At 39.2% G+C, this 14,555-nt stretch overlaps 1 protein-coding gene across 1 annotated transcript; it reads right to left on the bottom strand.

Moving 5' to 3' along the window:
* Nucleotides 1-608: 608 nt before the first annotated feature.
* On the bottom strand, nucleotides 609-12,598 carry fem1b (fem-1 homolog b). Its single transcript, XM_008410889.2, has 2 exons — nucleotides 11,885-12,598; nucleotides 609-2,732 (listed from the first exon to the last, which is right to left on the bottom strand). Exons 1-2 carry the CDS (start codon nucleotides 12,217-12,219, stop codon nucleotides 1,097-1,099), a joined length of 1,971 nt encoding a protein of 656 aa, XP_008409111.1. The 5' UTR covers nucleotides 12,220-12,598; the 3' UTR covers nucleotides 609-1,096.
* Nucleotides 12,599-14,555: the final 1,957 nt, after the last annotated feature.

Below are 14,555 nucleotides of genomic sequence, written 5' to 3'. Positions count from 1 at the left end.
TATATATATACACACTACAGCACCAATCATCACCCTCATGCAATAATTTACAAACATAAAAGTTAGCAAGATAAAAGAAAATGGCCATAATTTGCCAAACATGCAGAGCAGCAAGTTGAGGATTTCATTTGCAAGGAGCTGCTAAGTCTAAAATGGCCAGCAGGGGGCATTTGGCCATTACCAATAGTGTTATTAGGCAGTTGTTGGGAGTCTGACATTTCCAACACAATCAAAACATTGAATAAGTCTTCAGAGACAACATGCCTCATAAATGCATAACCAGGACATATCCAGCAGCTGCATGGTGTGTGGATGGATGTACATCCACTCATGGAGCAGAATATAAAACACACTCCCGGTCATAACTGGGGTTATGACCCCTGACCCCTTAGAAATCTGTTGCTGGTAATTCTGTTCAATGCATTGATGAGTCAGAGAAATTGAAAACCCCAAACTTTTTTTCCAATGACATTTAAATGAAATATCTAAAGTCAAACAAATAGGAAAAAAAACATGTTTTCCTGAACATGTCTAATAGTTTGACCAAACAGCCTAATTCTGTCCAAACTATTTTTTTCTGAGCAGTTTAAGAAAGTTCTTTAAATAAATTCAATAAAATAGCTTTAATTTTAAAAATACAATTCATGAGATGAATACAGGGAACCTAAGCTAGGCTGGCTGTGCATTTCTTCATAGGCACTCGTTCATTTTGTCTGACAACCTTTTCACAGTAACATTGCCATGTTATATGACATAACGCAAAGGATGAAAGGACATGACTAACCTGCGTCTTCTCTGCATTTCAAAAATACACATTCACCAAACCGTCAGAAAATCTCTGCAGAACTTAAAAGGGATTTCTCTGGTTTATTGCAAAATAAATGAGCCATAGAAGCAATTCTACGCACATCAACCAGGACAGTCTGTTTATGCAGGTGTGTTAGTCTGCAAAACCAACATTTATAAAAAAATAGGTTTTATCAACATAAAAATGCTTTAAAAAACTTTACTGGTGATCTACTTTCAGCACCTTATGAATCCATTGTTTGAAAGAAACTACAGATTTGGCCCTACCTCTGACTTTTCTGATCTGAGTTCAGTGGAACTCCACAAACTCTTCCAGAGTTTTGGGAATCTGGTTGCGATAAGTGATCTGGTGCTGTCGGACAGCACGTGCTGCCAGGCACTTCAGGCTCATTTTCATCTGGGTCTTCAGCAGGATCTCAGACACACCTGTGGTACTTTTGTCCAGCGGAGTCTTCTTCTGCTTGTTGGTCATGTCTGTGTGGGCCCCAGCCTCGACCAAGTTGATGATAATGGCATGTAGAGTGAGGAAGTCACTAATTGGTCGGTTGTACTGGACAATAACGTGGAGAGGAGTGTTTCCTTCGTGATCCACTGCATTCACCTGAGAACCACAGTCCAGAAGCAGCTTGGTCACCTTGGCATTAGGGAAGCTGCAGACGTCATTGGTGTGAAAATCATCAACAGGTGTGCTGGAGCTGATGGCCAGGTGGAGCAGTGAGGAGCCTTCACGTGTCCGTGGATCCAGCTGGATCAGGTCATAAATGTGCTTGTTAATCTTGACTTGCTCCTCATCACTGCAGTTAGTCTTAGTGGAGATGCAGGCTAAATAAAGAAAAGTAAAAATATTGGATTCATAATTGTCCATGGCCTGTGGCAGCTCGGATTCAACCGCTTTGTCAACTCGAGCCATGCTGCGCTGAATCTCCAGAACACTGCAGCTGAGGACCTGCTCGACCGCTGAGGCCAACACCACCTCCTTCAGGTGCACCATCTGGGAGAACACCTGGGCAAAGCGCAGCAAATCTTTGTGCGTGTTCCGGTTCCCCTTTTGCCGGAGTCGAAGGGCATGAAGCCACAGTTTGATGCACTGCTCAAACTCCATGTTGTCTGCACAGACCGCTCCTCGATAAATGATGGGATGCGACAAGTCAATGTTGTCTGAGCCCATGATGCGTTCCCGAATCATGAGCCCCTCCATGTGCAAGGCATCCCTGTCCACCCGGATGGCTTCAAGCTGCTGGAGCGTTTTACACTCACTACGCCCCCCATAAGCTTCAATGGGTGGCAGCAAGTCCTTCACAATGATGTTGTCAGGGTCATAGTAGCGCTCCGTCATGGCCATGTGAAGGTACTGGTATGTTTTCTGGATGTCATAGTTCTCCCGGTCATTGGCAAAAGACGCCCCCAGCAGCTCCAAGGCCTCGATGCGACTGGGAGGGTCGCAGTCAGCATGAGCCATCAACAGCTCCACCACATCAGATTTACAGCTCTCTGCAGCTACCTTTAATGGTGTCATGCCATGTCCATTCATCCGCATGGCAGCCTGGGAGTCCATCAGCTCTTTCACAATTTCCAGATGGCCTGCCTCTGCTGCGAAGTGCAGGGCTGTGGCCCCGCAGTGAGCCTTGCCATTGACATCGGCACCCTGCTCCAACAAGAACTTAACCACATCCACATGGCCCCTATAGGCAGCGATCATCAAGCAGGTGTTGTTAAACTTGTTGGTAATGCTGATGTCGGCGTTGTGTTCCACCAGGTAGCGGACGATGTCCAGTCGACCATCGAAGCAGGCAGCCCGGAGGGGAGTGGAGTTGGTAATGGTTGTGTGATTGACGTTAGCACCATGGCTCACCAGGAGGTGAACTACCTCAAAGTGTCCGGCTCCAGCTGCACACCACAGTGCTGTGGCCCCGTCAATGATGTAGCTGAAACACACAAGAGACTGGATAAAATATCATGACAAGCCTGATCCCAGSAGAAGGTTTTCTAACTCAGAGCTGCAACATTTAAAGGGGCAGTGTTATGCCTTTTCTAGACATATTGTGCCATTTTATAGCACAATCAACTAACTATCAGGAGGAGGGCAGCCTGGCAGGTATGAATTAACAGGTGGTTGATGGAACATGGCAGGAGAATTACGACAAATCTGTGCAGCCTCCTCAAATTCAAAGACTGGGTGATTTATTATTAAATAATATACAGGGAGTCTTGAATTAAAACAATTGTCAGCATGTGCTTAAATGTGAAAATTCTTTTAGGATCTGGACTAAAATATTAAATTATTAGTAAAAAAATTGTACATTGTATTAAATTTATTAGTAAATTTATTCGGTCAAAATAACTAATTCATGATTATTATTAATTTCTTATTTAATATTTACAATTAATTTAGTTTGTAAGTTAAGTTCAWTTCTTTCTTTCTGTTTTTTAGGGGTTTTTTGGCTCTAGTGGCCTTCATTTCACTGTAGATTGACCGAAAAGAAGGCAGCGGGGGAAGACATGCAGCAAAAGTCATAGTGGTTGGACTGGAACCTATGACGGCCGCATCCAGGACTCCAGCCTTTGAACATGTGGCTGATTGCTCTACATCAGGGGTCACCAACTCCAGTCCTCGAGGGCTACCGTCCTGCAACTTTTAGATGCGTCTCTGCTCAAACACACCTGGATCAAATAAACTGCTCATTTCCAGCCTATTGCAGAGAGGAATGAATGCTGGTGAGGAAATTCTGACATTTGGAGCAGAGGTGAATCTAAAAGTTGCAGATGGTACCCCTTGAGGACTGGAGTTGGTGATCCCTGCTTTACATCCTGTGCCATCGCCGCACCCATGTTCAGTTCTTTTTTTATATTTTAATATCTTTTGCTATTTTTTTATTTAGTATTTTGTTATTGAGAAATTGCTGAAGTACACTTCCCTACTGAATTTATTTTGTATCTAAAGTCTTACATTTTAATAAATACAGAGTTATATTCAGAAAAGATTCAACAACAAAGTATCACAGGAAAATTCATGTCCTATCATATTTATTAAACACAATATATTGCTAAATAATTGGGATTATAATAACTTCCATAATCTAGTAGCCAAAGTTATCAGCTGCTGTTAGCCATTTTATCCTTGTATTTTTGTGCCCGAAGATGCCTATCTCAATTTCTGAGTCTAGAACTGTAAAAGAGTTGAAGATGGCTTCCCCCTTAAATCTGCAGTAACTTTTACAAAAATAAAAGTTGGGTGTAGAACAATAGGCAGGCACCTATTGTTCTACACCCAATAGAATGTTTTTACATATTTGTTTAAAATATCACAATGTGACATGGATAATCTGTGAAAAGATCAAAATCTCTACCTCCTCCCACTGCTACTATTGACATCTACAGAAATACACCACTCCTAATCAAAAACATGTAGTCAATCAACCTTGTGTACGTGCCGCTAAATGTGGATTAACAACTTACCATTCCAGGAAAACCGTTTATCCGCTGTCATTGGTGGCCGTGCTAACTAGCCTAAGCATTCATAATGGGGCTGCAGCCTTCATTGTGGGGACCCAGCTGTAGCACGTCAGAGAGAAGGGGGAGGGTGTGAGCAGCGAGTACATGAGAGTGATTGACAGCAGTAAGACCCTCCTCCCGGCTCTGATTGGTTGTTTGAGAGTCACAGTGTATTGTGCAGATGACAACTGGACCTCAGGGAGAAGACAGAGAAGCTACATTTTTTCACAGTTTTATTATATTCTTTTATATTTAGGAGCATGTCATAGCAATGCATAGGGAAGAGCAGTCAGTCACTGCCTTCCATGCATTGCATGGCAGGCACCTATTGTTCTACACCCAATAGAATGTCTCTTTATTATTAGGGGCATGCCATAGCAATGCATAAGGAGAGCAGTACTGACTTGCGAAGCAAGTCAGTACTGCCTCCATGCATTGCATGGCAGGCACCTATTGTTCTACACCCAATAGAATGTCTCTTTATTATTATTATTATAAAAATATAATTTATTATTCTTCCGTTACCGTTAATGCGGCTCGTACCGCTGTGTGCCCACCCACAAAAGTGGTATCAAAACGTGCGGCTCAATCCCGGGAAGTGAGCTATTATTTTTATTGGGGATCATWGTTACGACGGCGACGTAAAAAACGAGCAAAATTTCCAACTGCCGAAACGCAGAGTGTAACTGACACCAACTGCCGCTTTTTTAGTGTGAGAAACGGAGTGGAATTTTGACCCAAAAAATAATTTTGAAATCGCTCTCTTGGCCGCAAAACTTGTGCTATTGGCATGAAAGTTGGTCAGAAAATTGCACCGAATGCCTGCTCCGGTAAAATGTTTTTGAAATTTCTCTAGGGCTTACGGTTTTCTGTCCAGGTGCTTCAGAGCAAAGTGATGGGACATGACCAACTGACGCTCCTCCTCGGTGTTTTATATAGGWTTTTGAAAAATTACTGAGCTCAGCGCACACCATATTTCTCTCATCAGTGCAATTACTGTGAATGACCTACAGATATGAATCACAGGACTATCGGAGAAGACAAATAACCCTCTCATACGCTTCAAACGGTTTTTGGATCGGCCTAACGGTTCCTGAACGGGAAGGGGTCGTTCAGACTGCTTTTTTCTTTAAAAGTGACTGGGTGTTCTCAAAGTTGCATGAAGTGTCTCTCTCACACACACACACAGCAGTTGGCAGAGGCTTAATCGCTATGGCAAACTGCTGGTTTGGACTACAAGGTCTCTGTAGTTCTAAACATGGCGAAACACCTTAATACAGAGGGCAGAGCAGAAGGTCAGAACTACAACATGGCGGATCATTCAGTTATTACAGAGGAGGGCTGAGCTGGAATTTAGAGCTACTTGCTGTTTTGGGCATTATATTGGTGGATTWACCAAACCACTGTTACACATTGGATTAGTGTGTCTGATTGAGATTTTTTGGTATTATCATTTTGTTGTTACTTTAGTTCATATTCAGTCTAATGTTAGTCAGTTTAAAGTGTTCTCTTCTTTAGTGTGTGTATGAACTAACCTGGGGGTCACAACTACCTGTTCATCTTCATGTGAAACAGTTTGACCGAGATTTGAACCGGGCTCAGACCGTAGATCAGATATYGCATCTGGAACTGGGTTGCTAGTTGTTTAGATAAATTGTTTTACGACCTTTGCTGTGTTTGGGTACAATGTTTTACGACCTCTGCTGTTTTTCCTCTGCTGTCTATCTTGCCTATTCTCCCTCTTTGAAGTTTGATAATAAAAGACAAGCTGTACCCAAAGATCTTCAGAATGCTCTATGAACGGCTCGGAGGAGCAGTTGACAGAGTTTTTCTCCTTTTGCAAAAGCTTGGTCATAAAATTCATATATGTTGTCTGTGGTTCTTTTATGTAGGTTCTAGGAAAATACCTATTTTATTATATTCTTTATAATAATTTAAAATGAAGCTTACTGAAAATGTCAAAATAAAAGCCCTGACATTTTTCACATCAGGTTATTGCTCTTTTGGGCTTTATGGGACTGGTTTAAACAAACCAGAGTTGCACATTGAATTAGSGTGGTCATTAAAATGAAGCTTACTGATACTTTCAAAATAAAAGCCTGCATATTCCTCTCACATCAGTGCACCGCCATAGGCGGTGCAATAATGGGTTTTTTTTTACCTTTTTTTTCTCAGTATATTAGCACAATGAGTAGCACTTGACTGCCCCTTAGTGCATTGCCTTGCGCAGCACACACAGCAGTTGGCTGAGGATTAATTACTATAGAAGAACTACAACATGGTAGAACTCTCATATACCACATATTGGGGCTGAGCTGGCATTTAGAACTACTTGCTGTTTTKGGCATTATATAGCTGGACTGTTACACATTGGATTAATGTGACCATTAATCCAATGTGTAACAAAAATGAAGCTTACTGAAAATTTCAAAATAAAAGCCTTGACATTTTTCACATCAGGCATTTCCTCTTTTGTGCTTTATGTGACTGGTTTAAACAAACTACTGTTACACTTTGAATTGGTGTGGTAGTTAAAATGAAGCTTACTGAAAGTTTCAAATTAAAAGTCTGCATATTCCTCTAGTGTTAGTACACCGCCATAGGCGGTGCAATAATATTAGCCTTTTTTATGTTATTTATTTATCAGGATAGGGAACTGCCTTGCACAACAAGGCAGTCCATTAGCATTAGTACATACATTAGCATTTCACTGCCTTTGACTAGTGCACTAGCACTTTTACCTAAAGTTAGCTATTAGCTAATTTTCTCATTGATTAGACATGTTTANACATACATTAGCATTTCACTGCCTTTGACTAGTGCACTAGCACTTTTACCTAAAGTTAGCTATTAGCTAATTTTCTCATTGATTAGACATGTTTAGTATACTGAATGGAGCACGTAAAATGAAAACAACATGGTCCTGTTGATTTCACATGCTACTGCCAGCATTTAGGCTAACATTAGCATATTGGCTAATTTTAGCTTATGCATTAATTTTAACATAATGAATGGTACAAGTACAGCTTATTCAACATGCTTCTGCCTCTCCACAGGTTATTGACTACATTGCAGCTTTCTATAGCATTACTGCAAATTTTTAGCATCAGAATACTGGGTCCAAGCCGACGGGCACACTTTGGCATGCCCCTTTAAAATTTCTGCAGGAATTTTCTAGTAGATTATTTATTATTCTTCCATTATCGTTAATGCGGCTCGTACCGCTGCATGCCCACCCACAAAAGTGGTATCAAAACGTGCGGCCCGATCCCGGCATTGGAGYTATTATTTTTATTGGGGATCGGAGTTACGACGGCAACGTAAAAAGCAAAAAACGAGCGAAATTTCCAACTGCCGAAACGCAGAGTGTAACTGACACCAACTGCCACTTTTTTAGAGTGAGAAATGAAGTGGAATTTTGACCCAAAAATAATTTTGAAATCGCTCTCATGGCCGCAAAACTTGTGCTATTGGTATGAAAGTTGGTCATGGWAWTCGCACCGAATGCCTGCTCCGGTAAAATGTTTTTGCCCTCTCATACACTTCAAATGGTTTTTGGATCGGCCTTACGGTTCCAGAATGGGAAGGAGTTGTTCGGACTGATTTTTTTAGTGAAACTGGCTGGCTCAAACAGRTAGAATTGTCTCCCCCTCTGTGTCTCTCTTACAGCTGGCACCCTGTGGCCTAATTACCATGGCAACAGAACACAGGCCACATGGCCATCTCTGTAACTATGGCAAACATTCAGTTAAAGCAGAGGTCTAGTATATAAGTGGTTTAACACAAACACTTTTAAACATTGGATTAGTGTGGCCATTTAGAATGATGTTTAATAACATTTTCAAAATAAAAGCCTTGATCATTTTTACATCCTGCAATTGCTCTATTGGTGATTAAAAAACTGGTGTTACCAAATCACTATTACAGACTGGATTAGTGTGGCCATTTAAAAAGACGATAACTGAACATTTCAAAATAAAAGCCTTGACCATTTTTACATCAAGCAATTGGTCTTTTGGGCCTTACATGACTGGTTTAACCAAACCACTGTTACACATTGAATTAATGTGGTCATTAAAATGAAGCTCACTGAAACTTTCAAAATAAAAACCTGCATATTCCTCTCACGTCAGTGCACCGCCATAGGCGGTGCAGTAATATTTAGCTTTTTTTTAACCTTTTTTTTTGCTCAGGATAGTGAACTCATTAACATTTGCACAAATTTTAGCATTTCACCCCGCTTGACTATATGCTTTAAACAGTTTTCGGATCACTCTTGCAGATCCTGAACAGGAAGGAGATATTCGGACTGCTTTGTTCAGAAAAACTAACTGCTTCAAACAGTTAGAATTCTGTTTCTCTCTTTGTGTCTCACTCACAYGATAGTTGAGCTGCTCTTTAGAACTAAAATTACTGAAGGTCAGAACTACAACATGGCAGAACACTCAGATACCACACATTAGGGCTGAGCTGGCATTTAGAACTATCTGCTTTATTGGGAATTATAGCTGGACTGTTACACGTTGGATTAATGTGGCCATTAATCCAGTGTGTAACAATAATGAAGCTTACTGAAAATTTCATAATAAAAGCCTTGACATTTTTCACATCAGATAATTGCTCTTTTGGGCTTTATGCGACTGGTTTAAACAAACTACTGTAACACATTGAATTGGTGAGGTAGTTAAAATGAAGCTTACTGATGGTTTCAAAGTAAAAGTCTGCATATTCCCCTCAGGTTAGTGCACCGCCCTAGGCGGTGCAATAATATCAGCCTTTTTTATGGKTTTTTTTTTCACAGGATAGTGAACTGCCTTGCGCAGCAAGGCAGTTCATTAACATTAGCACAAATGTTAGCATTCCACTCCCCTTGACTAGCCTTTTACCTAAAGTTAGCTATTAGCTAATTTTCTCATTAGACATGTTTAGAATCCTGAATGGAGCAAATAAAATTAAAASAACATGGTCCTGTTGCTCCACATGCTACTGCCAGCATTTAGGCTAATTTTAGCTCATGAATTAATTTTAACATTATGAATGGTACAACTAAAGCTTAGTCAACATGCTTCTGCCTCTCCATAGGTTATTGAATACGTTGCATCTTTCTTTAGCATTAATGCATCAAGACGCTGGGTCAAAGCCGACGGGCACACTTTGGCATGCCCCTTTAAAATTTCTGCAGGAATTTTCTAGTTTGTTTTGTACAGCACATTTTTAGCAACAGTGCCTGGGCAAGTCTTTTAAGTCTTAGTAAGAATACAATGTAACTTTATTTATGGTTTTAAATTTACCAACTTAGTACTGAATACCAACTTAGTACTGAATAAATTATTATCCTAATATTTTCCACAATTACATCATTTAAAGGACATTTTCCTCTCGATCATCGCTCCTTTTCCAATTTATGTTTACAGGCTTAAGGAAAACCTTAAGCTCTCATATTACATCAACAAAATATATTTCTAATCAACATGCATATGGGAGCTTTAGGTTTTCCTTCCATTTTGTCATGCACTGAGGAAAAAATCATATCTTATAAACAAGAAAACTATGTCTATATATTTGTTTGGCCTCAAAAACCAACATTGTTGCTCAAACAGTTCAATGTAAGAATCCTGTGGATATGTGTTTTAAGTCTTAGTAAGAATACAATGTAACTTTATTTATGGTTTTAAATTTACCAACTTAGTACTGAATAAATTATTATCCTAATATTTTGCACAATTACATCAAAGAAACACTTTAGGTAGTTTTTTCCTAGCTTTTTCTTTTTTTAATTATACAAAATATTAGTGCTGCAGATTTATACAAAAGCTTGGTCTAAATGTGTTTGGATTAACACTGCCGTACAGCTTGGACTTCTAACAACTTATCCCCTCAAACCTTTACCAACTCAGGATGTTGTGGATGTGACTGTACCCAGACTTTTATCTGATTAGAAGGCTTCTTAGGCTGGACATCCATTTCCATTACACACCGGCAACCATGCAGTATGTTAATAAGCTTAGTCAAACTGAAATTGACTAAATTGTTGAACATTTAATATGCATTTTTGTCATCTTCCTGGTTAACTGGCTCAACATAAATAGAATTAAAGCAGAAGATGTTGCATAATACATGACAGAATTTGGTACCTGTGACGTACTGACTGGGTGTGGTCAGCTGAGTTTCAGTTTCCAGAGAAGCAACAATGGATCTCAGTAGCGAAGTAATCTCAAAACCAATAGTTTGATCAAAGCTTAAATTTATTTGATCTAATTTAGTGTTAAATACTAAGGCCATCACAGTGAGGGATTTTAACATTTATGTTGACACTGAAAGGGATAACCTGAATTTAGTTTTAAATGCTATTTTAGACTCAATTGGCTTTACTCAAAGATTTATTGTCCAACCCACCACTGTGGCCTATTGCTCTAAAAGTAGAGTGGAAGAGAGATCTTTTAGTTGTGAAGCTCCTTTCCTGTGAACCAGTTCCCAGTTTTAGTCCATGAGGCAGAAAACCTGTCTACTTTTAAGACTACGCTTAAGACTTCCCTTTTTGATAAAGCAAAGATATTTGTCCAGTCACTGGACGAGTGGGAAGTAAGGACAGGTAGATTGTATGGTCCGATCTGACAGGGAGGAAATGCAGTCCAGAAAAACATTTCTTCCTGGCTCTTCCTTGCTCAAACCTCATTCTAAAGGAGTTATCCTGATGTAGGTTGTTGGAGGACAAACAGACTGCTTTTACTCACTCTAGTGAGGAAAAATTTGGTATTTGCTGTTATTTAAATTGTTACCTTTATGATTTCTAAGTTTTGTTCTCTCCAAGCTAAACAGTATTCCATTTAGCTGCGGGACCTTCCTGGAGGAGGACATCGGCTGAGATAAAGATGCCAGCAACTAATCGTTCCCCTCTCCTGCTATTAACTTTTTACTTTTCATTAACAAAATGTTTTTCTACATCAGCTCCTCTATTACTTTTTTGTGTATTCTCAAACCCCTAGTCAGTCATGCCCCAACAGTCATGGCCTGTTAAAAGGACAGTTTTTCCTCTCCACTGTTGACAAATCCTTTGTCCTCATTATTTCTGTTCTGCCATTCAATGTCAACTTCGGGATCTTAAATGGAAATATGGATGCTTTAAAAAAATCCCATCCAATCTTTCATAATATTAAAAAAGATTAGCATCAAAGGTACAACCTGTATAATGCATCAATGTATATTGTATATGTATGTATATTATACATTGTCCCCGTTTTAAATACATTGTATCCTGGTAATAACACAGTTGGGCTTATTGATGAAGTTTTGATCTGCTCAATATCCATGTTTTTTAGTAAGGTTAAAGTTTCTTAACGTGTGTAATTTTAATAGACTAAAATGCATTAGTGTGCATAATGAGCCCATATACGTGATTCGTTTCTCAATTTAACTACAAAAAGTAACTTTTCAATGATGTTCAAATGTATTGAGATGCACCTCAATATCAACCAGGTCTAAGCAGATTGGTTTAGAAACAGGTAGGTCTAACATGTGCTGTACACGGACAGCATAATAGCTGGCTGAACTAAACACGGACAGAGGATATCTCTGAGGGACCTACCCGTCGAACCGGACCGTGCCAGTCTGTTCCGTGTCCACTTTGTAGTGGTCCAGGAGGAGACGCACCACATTGTCGTGTCCGTTCCGTGCTGCGATGATAAGAGGAGTGGACCTTTGGCCGGCCAGATGAGTCACGTAGCTCAGAAGGAAACGAGTCTCCACCTCAGAGTGGTTGAGTAGAAGTGCGGCCAGTGTCAGGACCCGACCCTCGCTGGCTGCCTTATAAACGTAGCCGGCCAAAGACTCCATAGGAGCCCAACAGACAGCGATGTTCAACTTTCTCTTCTCAGCTCGTAAACCCTGGTGTGCAGTCCTCCAAAGGAAGCCGCCTCCCATTAAAATATCATAATGAACCAATGCGACCACATGGAATTGCTTGTTCCTTCTTTACAGAGACGTTTACTTAGTAAAGATTCTACAACTTAAGTAGCCTACAGAGAGCGAACCGCCACAGGGTTGGAGAGTCTAGGCAACGAGTGCCTAAAGTTGCTAGCTAACCGGTTAGCTCCTGTGTTTAATAATAGCTAACTGCTTAAAAACCAGTCCAGGATAGGGCTTTGGTTGTTTAAAGTTAGTTCCCGGGTTCTGCACTCCCAAGGGATCCATGCCATGCGGTGTCAGTCAAAAAAATTTAAACAAGGAGGAAAAAATGAAACAACTAAAACTGCAACTTTCACCTTTGCGACTAAGTGATTTGCCGGAAGTAAGAGTTCGACACAAAAATAGGTCCGACAGGAACKGTTTTCCACCGTTGATTGTTCCGAGAGGCACAACATTGTTCTGGCACATCTTAGAACTAGTTACTAGACCCCCTGTAACTCAACATCTACAATCCAGCCTTGACTCGTCTCCCCAGGCAGTTTCACAGAAACTCAGACCTAGAGACCTAAACAGTGTGCATTTAAGTTATTGGAGACTTTATAGGATTGGCAATGTCAGCAACAATTGCAGTGCAGGAGACSGTAGGGCCAGAGTTTTACGTCACCCCAGTGGCCTCATTCATTAGTGACAACAATTTCTTTGTTTGTGAGCTCTTCTGTCAGTCTGATTATTTCTAATTACATCTTATAAGCTTGACACTTCCAACTCCAGTTTCAGAACTGAAGAAGCTTTTTGGATGAGGTGAAATGTTTATGAGATAACAACAGATTCAATTCTAACTATTGCTTGTTTAGTAGTTACTGTTGAGGAAAAATGACTATTTTTAGTGTTCTACACAGTTTAAACCTTTTAGAACAAATTTCTTAATTTTGAACAGGTTTCTGTTAGTGATTTGAAACCAAATACTATTGCTGGTGTTGAGGAAAAAATGACTATTTTTAGTGTTTAACACAGTTTCAACTTTTTAGAACAAATTTATTAATTTAAATCTGTTAGTGATTTGAAACAAACTATTGCTGGTTAAGTATTGACCTGCAGAGAGCTCTCTGCAGGTCAAGAGCTCAGACCATCTTTATCATTAAAGACATGAGGTCATAAATTAACATATGCAGGAAGGTGGAGGACAGTATCACTTGAATTACTGTGAGAAAGGGAACTTGGGTCGGTTCACGTAACCAGGATGAGAAGTCTTCCAAAACTAACATCTGACATGGTGCAAAAACTGAATATAACAGAAAATGTTTTAAATCACTAACATTTAATTTGTAACACATTTTTCTTAGTTATTAATAACATGTTTTGACTGAAAATTGTATTATCTTGTTTAGAATTAATTTAAGCAATGATGAATGTATTTGAAATTGTATTATTTCTGACTATATTAGAATCAAATGAAAATGTTTTATTTAGTATTAGAAAAATACTTTGGTTTATGGTGAATGAATGTCTTAATTTTTATTTGAATATTATATTAGGTTAGAAACAGGAATTGTACTCCATTATTTTCTGTTGATATGAACTATTGCTTTTGTTTGATATCAGTACTAAACTTTGGAGATGCTGAGTGCAGAAGAACAAATAGGGTTTTTGGAGATAACTTTTCATTGAATTAAAATACAGTATTAAAGGTTTGTTCCTGGCAGAGCGGGAGAGAAACCAGAATTTCACAGCTACCTGTGAGGTTCCTTCATCTGTTTCTCTTTGCCCAGATGGCTGTAGAGCCTCAGGAGGCCGGATAGTGTTAAGAAAATAAATKTAAAATAAGTTAGTTTTAAAATTTATCATGACTTGATTGAAATACTCTTAATATAGTTTTAAAATTTATAATATATTCTGACCTATTGATCTTTATTTTACTTGTAGTTAAAGCAGATTGTTTGCCAAGATCTCTGATCTGCCCTTTGTCTGGACAGTGGTGGAGAAAGTACTCAAAAAATGTACTTAAGTAAAAGTACAAATACACAGTCAAAAATGTACTCAAGTAAAAGTCAAAGTACCACATTAACATTTTACTTATGTAAAAGTAAAAAAGTGCTGGCTTTTAAAAATACTTAAGTATTAAAAGTAAAAGTACTCGCTGAATGCATTACCTAATCGCTAATATCATTAAGTGTGCCGATTGTATTTAATTTTAATACATCAGAAATGTGTTTATTTTAATACATTTCTGGTGTATTAAATGTGCCATTTTAATGCCACATTTCTGCCATTAAAATGGAACACGTTTAACCACAGATTAAACGTGTTCTTATTGTGTTTATTCTCTGTAACAGTTTAGACTTAGATATGTG

This window comes from Poecilia reticulata, linkage group LG6 (genome assembly GCF_000633615.1).
Source record: "Poecilia reticulata strain Guanapo linkage group LG6, Guppy_female_1.0+MT, whole genome shotgun sequence".
Classification (NCBI taxonomy): domain Eukaryota; kingdom Metazoa; phylum Chordata; class Actinopteri; order Cyprinodontiformes; family Poeciliidae; genus Poecilia; species Poecilia reticulata.
This window is presented reverse-complemented; position numbering and strand designations above follow the sequence as displayed.

Excerpts from the sequence above, each read along its gene's own strand:
- fem1b (XM_008410889.2), bottom strand. The coding sequence starts at position 12,219 with ATGGGAGGCGGCTTCCTTTGGAGGACTGCACACCAGGGTTTACGAGCT. Across the intron at positions 2,733-11,884 it reads GGCACGGTCCGGTTCGACGG|CTACATCATTGACGGGGCCA; the intron begins GTAGGTCCCTCA and ends TGTGTGTTTCAG.